General features: G+C 38.0%; 2 protein-coding genes across 3 annotated transcripts in view; one reads left to right on the top strand and one right to left on the bottom strand.

The window, feature by feature from the left end:
- Positions 1–68: 68 nt before the first annotated feature.
- On the top strand, positions 69–5,656 carry LOC138004937 (protein Hikeshi-like). Its single transcript, XM_068851235.1, has 3 exons — positions 69–180; positions 1,803–2,027; positions 3,781–5,656. The coding sequence occupies exons 1-3, from the start codon at positions 151–153 to the stop codon at positions 4,114–4,116; spliced, it is 591 nt and encodes a 196-aa protein (XP_068707336.1). The 5' UTR covers positions 69–150; the 3' UTR covers positions 4,117–5,656.
- Positions 5,657–5,726: 70 nt separating this feature from the next.
- Positions 5,727–8,312, bottom strand: part of LOC138004926 (methylthioribose-1-phosphate isomerase-like) — a 4,836-nt gene continuing 2,250 nt past the window's right edge. The window contains exons 2-3 of one of the 2 annotated variants that reach the window (XM_068851225.1): positions 7,836–8,312; positions 5,727–6,424 (exon numbers count right to left, since the gene is read on the bottom strand). The exon at positions 7,836–8,312 is cut by the window's right edge and continues 184 nt beyond it. In XM_068851225.1, the coding sequence (XP_068707326.1) occupies positions 6,156–6,424; positions 7,836–8,312 (746 nt within the window). In that variant the 3' untranslated portion in view covers positions 5,727–6,155. The remainder of the gene's footprint in view (positions 6,425–7,835) is intronic. The other variant, XM_068851230.1, reaches the window with a different exon arrangement.

Here is an 8,312-nt window from a genome sequence, read left to right on the forward strand (position 1 = left end):
ATTTTGGAGTGCTTGCTCATGAACCCTAGAGCCTGGGGATGATATTTTGGCATGTGACCGGCCTTGACCGACAACGCCTCCATTCTCTGAAGTCTGCGCAGCCATCTGGGCTACCAAAGGCGACTGTATATTAACACAAACTTCTTCGAGATGTTTGGATGCCTGGTGTCTGGACGTCTGGTGAGTTTTGTGCTTTTTTGAAAGCATCTTTTCCGGTTGCAGATGAGCAAATCGCTGACTTATTCTCCTTCGAAATTATAGTTCAAGATTTGCCGATATTTGATAAGCTTCAGAAGTTTAACAGCACCTGTATTGTGATAATCTTAAATCATAACTTTCTCGGGGTTGCCCAACACAATAAGCATACTTGTTTCATCGACACGTGCTTCGTTTGTGTTATTTAGAAACGACACTGTTCTGGCCGGATGGTCGTACTTAAATCAGTTGTTTCAATCATTTTCGATCACTGAAAATACAAAGGAAGCTTTTTTTCACAGGGGTGGGGTTGAGTCGGCGTGTGGACAAGATATAAATCGTTCTTGGTATATCGAGAAAATTACTATGTATGGCTTTACATCAGTGTTTTAATTTATGACCTAAAATGAAATTATAGAGAAGCTATTCACCAGTTACGTGGATCATCTCCTTCCACCAGTGTTTTCACTTTCCCCTTCCTGGTGCAGGTTGGAGAAATGGGGGAGTTAATTGCTGCACTAGGGAGGCACTTACCCCGGTCTGACTTCACTTACATGAAGTAATCGGCCATCACCACAATAATTTATTGAAAGCTAACCTTTTTCAAATGGGTCCTTAGACTTAATTACTGTTGAGCAAATTATGCTGTTTTATAAATGGGTGTTTAGGCTTAGCACTAATTTTGATGCTGCTTATAACCAATAGAAGTACTCGCTTGAAATCGTATTTTTCGGTAGTCCATTTGGGTAATCTATGGACTGGGGGTCAGTGTTTTCAACAGTCCTCCGTTTTTTATTCTTTTTCACCTGGATGTCTAAAAAGGTCTTAATTAAAGTGTATGAATAAAGGTGAGAGTCATTTGACTTACTGTAGTCAATTTAAAATAGTACATCAGATCAAAAATTATTGAAAACAATGTAGTTCTGATGCCTTCATGGAAAATGTCCTAGATGTTGACCTCTTTGTGTCAGCCATAATTTCTACATCTTATTCCATTGTGAAATATAAAAGACACGATCTAGACATCCTTTGCAACTATTTAAGTTGTTTACAACTGTGATGATGACATTCTTGCTCACTATCTAGCTCAAAATTGAGAACAGTGACAAGGGCTAAATAAGTTTTTAAAATTGTTAAAAATTTAACCCTTTCACTTGTAAACTGGCCTGACTTAGTATTTTACTGTCTAACGCCAGACTATTTTATTCGTCAATGAGGAGTCAATGGGTTAAAAAAAAGGGGAAATATAAAAATGCGAATTACTTTGGAGGTACATGTAAAATATATTTATAATAAGGTTGGGAAATGTGAGATCTGAAGCATCAAACATTAGCCCATCCAAGCTGATAGTGAAACTCATAGATTTTATTCTTGCTTGCCGATTGGGGGGAGGGGGGTGGGGCGTCCTATGTGTGAATAGGTTAATATCATCTTGGTCCACTGGAAAACTATGTCCCCTTAAACCCTTCCACACGCCAGAGTGAGACTTATAGATTTTACTAAGGCTGACGCTGCACGATTTTAGTCGCCGACCCGGGGCACCATACATGCTACATGTGAATGAGTTTAATGGAATCTAATGACTTGTTAACCTCCACTTCTCTTAGGTGCAGACAGAGGCTCAGCAGGTCGGTCCAACTCAATTTGTTTTCACCTTACTTGATGTGGAGAGCATTCACCATGTGGTAGTGTTCCTCACTGGTGTCACACCATTTCCAGATGGGATGGGTGGGGCAGTTTATTACTGCTACCCCACCCCTGAGGGACCAGCTTCACAGCTACTTGGATTTATTGCAAACAATAAGCCAAGTGCAATTTTTAAACTGGCAAAGGTAATAATTCTTTTATGAAAATGCACCACAATGACTAGTTTTTATAACAGCTGAATGCTGTAAGCAGTTCCGCTTTGGTGACGCTATGATGTCAAGTTAGCTTCTTTTGACTGGTCATCGGGCTCCAGAAAATAAGCTTTAAAAAAAATCAGTCTGTAAAAACGTCATGACAGGAATGTTACAGGGCTGTTGTTTGCTCCTTAAGTCAATTGGGCACATGTACAATTTAACATGACTATAACTTTGACTTTTCTGTTCTCAGTGTGGTTGTTTAGGAAAGATTCAGCCTCAAACCTACAGTAATAGGAATGCCCATTAAAGAAAACACATATATCGTGACATCTGACAGAATGCTGCCATGCGGATCTGTGTAATTCCCTAAAATGTGCATCTTCCGCATAATTACGATATTTTCCGCATAAAACAGAAGAAATGCTTGATATTTATAGTGATAAAGCAGGTGCTTACCATCCTCACAAACATAAACGCCAAAGAGACTGACTATTTTGAAATGCTTATTTTCCTGAACATGGAAGAAAACATGCCATTTCGTTTGCAAGATGAAAGTTCATAAGCAGTTTCCATGCATTTTTCGATAGTGAGCCTGGACAATAACATACCCTGGGTTCAAAATTATAAAAGTTTGTAAAAAAAAAATTGTAAAAGGAGGGACATTTTAACAAGACAAAATAGGGGCCCACAGTTAGTATGTATCAAGGGAATGGATCGTGGTCCAACCACATTACAATTTTGCTCCATATATCCAAATTGAAACAAAATTCATGACGAGAAACTAAATAATTGTTTATCACTTTATTTATTTTAGCGGTGAAAGCCGCTCGCAAATTGGCGACTCCTCCAGATAATTATGTTAATCGCAAAGGAAAAAATTTCAGTCGCAAATGCGACTGTATTATTGGTCGCAATTTCGAGTCCTGATTTACCGCAAGACTGTAAATACATTGGTCTGGCCTAATTATTAGTTTCATAAATTGTTTAAATTTCCACATAATCCAGACTGGCCGGGTGTAATTTCCGCATAATCAACGCATGTTTATAGGCAAAATTTACCGCATAGTCTTTCATTTATTTCCGCATACTATCAGAAGCCCAGATACATGTACTTGTTGCCCAGGCTCAAATGGGGCATGGGTTTGAGTAGCACTCAAAAGTTGCATCATTAACACTGGCATGATCTTTGGTTTACAACATGTGTGTCAACCCTTAAATGACTAAAAACATTCATTGACGCAATATGAAGCTAATATATTTGCAAGTATAACCTTTTTCCTGTTCAATTCCTATGTATCCTAGGAGGCCTGGGTCTAGCAGAGGAGTTGCCCTTATTACAGATTAAAGTTATTATGACTTTTAAGGTTAGGTTCCTTAAAGATACAGCATGATAGATTCGTTGCCCTCAAGTCTTCACAGATTTTATAAATTCCAGTGAGCATTTTTTCATCCCAATCCTTTCACACATTCTGTTTTCGCTGATAATCACTTATATTTTGTTTTATGCCCCCCTTGTTTTTTGGATAGAAATTGGATGTCCCCACTCCTCTTCTACCATAGGATTACTCTCAAATTATTATATACTCAACAGAATGTCTCATTTCTGATTGGTCAATTACAAATGCGCAAATAGGTTTTACATAATAAGCTCAATAATGCATGCATTTTGGTTGGTGCTGTGACCTTAATTAATGATCATCAAGTTAAAACCATGTAATTTATTTATCTGGTTCCATTCCAGGTAAAGCCAGAGGACAGAATGCAGAATCCATTCTCAATGGATACTATGGAAACCACACATACAGGGGCTCAGATAGGAATCTCCATTGAGCCCCTGGACCAGCTGGCACAGCAGACACCTGTTGCAAATGCTACGCCATCCACTTTAAACTCTTTTGTTGAATACACACAGAAGATGCTAGAGAATTTCTTCAATTTTGCATCTTCCTTTGCCACAACTCAAGCACAAATGACACCCAATCCTTCGGAAACCTTTGTTCCTTTGAGTGTGGTTCAAAAATGGTACGAAAATTACCAAAGGAAAATGGCAAACGATCCGAACTTTTGGAAAAGGTGATGTGATGAAAATACAGCTCACTGCTGTAGCTATTAATGAAGAATGAGATGTAGCAGTTAACTTTACTTCATCATAATCAAGGTGTTTAACTAATGGAAGCAAGTACATGTATACCAAAACCCAAGCTGCAGAAAACTACATCTTGTCCAAAACTCACTACTTTTACTGCAATGGTTCTTTCTGTCATTATAAGAAACGGTACCTGAGTGAGTCCATTGCTCAAGGATCTAAAAGTGGAAATGCTTGTTCCAGTGGATTTTCTCTCATGTGATTTCTTATTAAATAGGACTTTTTTTCAATGTTTCAGAGCAATATCCAATTGAGTTCAATCACACGAAGATTTGTTGACAATCAACTTACAAATCTGTGAAAAAAATAAGTGAAAATGGAAGAAAGGCAGTGCACCAATCAGTTTCGTTCTTTGGCCTGATTGGCCGATTTGAAAACCAGTCACAAAGTTAAGTGTGATGGTGCAGAATTGAGGAAACCTGAACTGAAAGCCACTCTGAAGCATTAACATTTTATTACTGACAAAAGGGAATTGACTCTATATAGTTAATTGGTATCCATCAAAATACAGAGTAAGAACACGAGATGTAGAAAAATGGGTTTGCTATGGTAACTATCAAAATAACAGTCTTGGGAAGAAAGTTTTTAAGGGTCTGTTTGCATAGAGGGAGGGTGCCCCAGCTAACCAAGTTACCCGGCTGACCCAGCTACTCTAGGAAGGCTCGTTCGCGCTAATTGTTTGTGCGCAACTTTTGCTCTGCCGTTAACGCGACTGTAATATGTAACGCATTACTTCAAGCATTAGTTAAGATCACGCCGGGGAATATTTATTTCCAATTCATCATGGACCGTAAATAGAAAGGACCGGGAGGCTGGAAAAGGTCTCTAAATCGAGTTGTAGTTTTGAAAACTCGAGGAAGGTTAGTCGAACGTGAACCAGGGTCTTTTCTCAACGACAATGGAGGCAGAGAAGAGAGACCCTGGGAACGAGGTTGTATTATCTGCTGAAAAGCGGCCGCGCGCGGAATGCATGATAAAAAAATTAAACTTGCCACCAAACAGTTTCTTTGGTTGGCCATTTTATTTGTTGTGCTTAGCAGCCGCGCAAAGATAGCCCTCACACCCCACTGACTATCCCGGTTAGGTGAGTTGCATGTAAAGGCGGGCTATGTTTAGACAATAATTTACATGTGTATGTAGTTGTAGCTTGATTGATTTTGTCTTATTGACTGACTTTAATAGCCAAGCTAACTTCTGCAACAAACACTCCCAACTGCATGAAGACAAGAGAAAAACCCTTCTCTCTAGCAGTGCAATTAAGCTCTGGCCAGGAGCACTGCATTATGTTGGTTTGAGCTAAGTGGACCCGAAATTCTTCCTCCAGGGGATGTAATAATGATAACGATAACGATAATGATAATGATAATGATAATGATAATGATAATGATAATGATAATGATAATGATAATAATAATAAATTAAATAATAATAATAATAATAATAATAATAATAAACAATTATTCTTCAAGGATGCACTTGATATGAAGTGATAGATAACCAACGAGGCATGTATCGCCTCCAGGAGCAACAACTCTTCCATGTTGATTTTATTTGGCACAAAATCGCAAAAATGTTTTCATCTCGCTTTATTGCTGATGTGTTCCTTGACCATATTACATATAGGTTCAGCCAATGAGAAGGAAGGGGAACTCTCCTCAGCTGCATCCCTCCCCTATTCCTAGCACCTTCTCTCTTTTCCTTCCTCTATAACCAAGGGTTCACATGGCTGAAGTACTGCTGCTCCTTTTCTGGACAGGGAGGAGAACTTAGTTACTTCTGGACAGGGACCCATTTTATGCACCATCTGGGTTTTCATAATAATAGGAAAAGGGCAAATCCAATTTGAAAGTTGCCAAAATCAATACATTATAATATTGCTACATGTACGTAACCACAAAAATTTTGCACCTCTAATACACTGTAGTAAGAAAGAAACCAAAACTAAAGGTATTTGCCCTGATTGATCCCTTTTAAATTTTGTTCATCAACGCCTCCTTTAGCTCTGAAGGTTGAAAGACCCCAAGTTCTGTGATGATACCTCCCGTTATCAGCTCAGCTGGAGTAATGTCAAACCCTGGATTCCAACAACCAATCCCATGAGCTGCAATACGGGTGCTGCCAACAGTTGTCAGCTCATGAGGAGGTCTCTCCTCAATCTCAATGTTGTGGCCACTCTCCAATGTCAGGTCAATGCTGGTAGAGGGTGCAGCAACATAGAATAAAACTCCATGGTATTTGGCTGAAAAAATGATATGGATTGATTAGAGATCCAAAAGTTGGAATAAAGTTCAAAGAAAAATCTGCTTTGCACCCAGAGTCAAAATGTTTTTTTTTTTTTTTTTTAATATGGTAATGTTGAAGGACCTTCAAGGCGTGCACCAGAACATAAAATTAACAAGTAATGCTAACCACAACCCCTAACTCTAGTACAAAAGCCAGAATGTTCAACATTAGTAGCCATCTCTCTTCAAAAGCACTTGCTAAAATTTAAATGAAATAATTATGACTCTACTTCTTTTCATGAATGCATTGTGTGCCCATACCTTGTGTATGGGCTTCTGTTTTTTTGGGTACAAGTCTTGGCATTCTATTTATAAGTCTCGGCAAATGTACTGCAGCTAAGCTCCTAACAGGAGCCATTCTTACTGCTAAGCTGCTGCCAAAAGGCTTGTTATTGTTTTTTTTTTTTAATACCAAGAAACAAATTCTTACTGAATGTTGTGTGAAAGTTGTACATGTATTTCATAGGGAGTACATGTATCCAACAGATTAGCCATCTGCCTCTAGGATGCTTCTAAATCAGACCCTACCAAAATTAATAAAATGTACACTGCTTCCTGTAATAATGATCTTCTCATCTGCCAACTTAATCAGTAAATGTAGGTAGCATTATTAGTAAATGAACTCATGAATTGAATTAATAAATTATTATTATCTTGTCTTGCCTTATCATTAAATATCTGATTATTTCACATGACATCATAAAGATGTCATCATTCCTGCATATTTTATTATTATGACAGCTACAAGTAGAAAAATCATTGCAGTTAGATACATGTAAGCTTCTTAAGCAGTCTGAAGAAATCCAGACTTGAATGGCACCTACATTGTATCAAGACAGCTGAGAGCCTTTAAATTGTGGGGTCAATATTAATTAATATTACTGTCCATTAAAAATTAAGTTCCAAACAAAAAACCTAGCAGACAATGTCTTGGTTGTCATAGGCTACATACAGAATCATCCATAATACTATGAGTAAAATAATAATGATGATGATGATGACTTTGACACAGTGCTTCCAAGAAGTGGCTCTTCACCTGACTGTACATAATTAAATATTAAAATTAATGTACCGATCTATTCCTTACAAATTACTCACTTGATATGATATAAACTCACCTACAGTATACAATGTACTATTGCTAATGTTTGCTATTGAACAAGGGCTAAAACTAGAAAAATAACAAACCTGTAAAATGATTACTTTTAATAATACATGTGCGTTGTATTGTAAAAGCTAATATTATGCAAACAAAAAAGAAAAAAGCAGACTGACATAATTAATGTTTGTAAGATGGTGACAATTACATTGTATATAACAGCCCTGAGTTAACTTTCCCTTCCCATATCCAACTTCGTCAAAACTTACCAGTAATAGCAATTTGATAAGTTCCAATTTTGTTTGCAGTGTCACCATTAGCGACCACTCTGTCAGCGCCAACAACAACAACATGTACTCCTTGAGTTTTCATAAGCAAAGACACCATGGAATCTGCTATGAGGGTCGATGGGATGTTTTCATAAACTAGCTCATAGGCAGTCAGTCTGGAGCCTTGATTGTATGGTCTTGTTTCAGTGCAAAACACATGGTCAATGTTGCCTTTTCCATGCAAGGTTCTTATGACGCCTAGTGCAGTTCCATACCCAGCTGTTGCTAACGAGCCTGTGTTGCAGTGAGTGAGTACTTTCAGCTTTTTAACTTCTGTCTGCTGTAAAATATGTGCTGCCCCATGTCCTCCAATATACTGGTTATCCTCCACATCTTTGGCCAACATTCCTTCAATTTTGCAAACTACTTTCATCTTCACATCCTCAACATCCATTGCTACTGAAGACAAATGTGTCA

The sequence above is a fragment of the Montipora foliosa genome, chromosome 1, assembly GCF_036669935.1.
Source record: "Montipora foliosa isolate CH-2021 chromosome 1, ASM3666993v2, whole genome shotgun sequence".
Taxonomy (NCBI): Eukaryota; Metazoa; Cnidaria; class Anthozoa; order Scleractinia; family Acroporidae; genus Montipora; species Montipora foliosa.

Excerpts from the sequence above, each read along its gene's own strand:
- LOC138004937 (XM_068851235.1), top strand. The coding sequence starts at position 151 with ATGTTTGGATGCCTGGTGTCTGGACGTCTG. Across the intron at positions 181-1,802 it reads GCCTGGTGTCTGGACGTCTG|GTGCAGACAGAGGCTCAGCA; the intron begins GTGAGTTTTGTG and ends CACTTCTCTTAG. Across the intron at positions 2,028-3,780 it reads CAATTTTTAAACTGGCAAAG|GTAAAGCCAGAGGACAGAAT; the intron begins GTAATAATTCTT and ends GTTCCATTCCAG.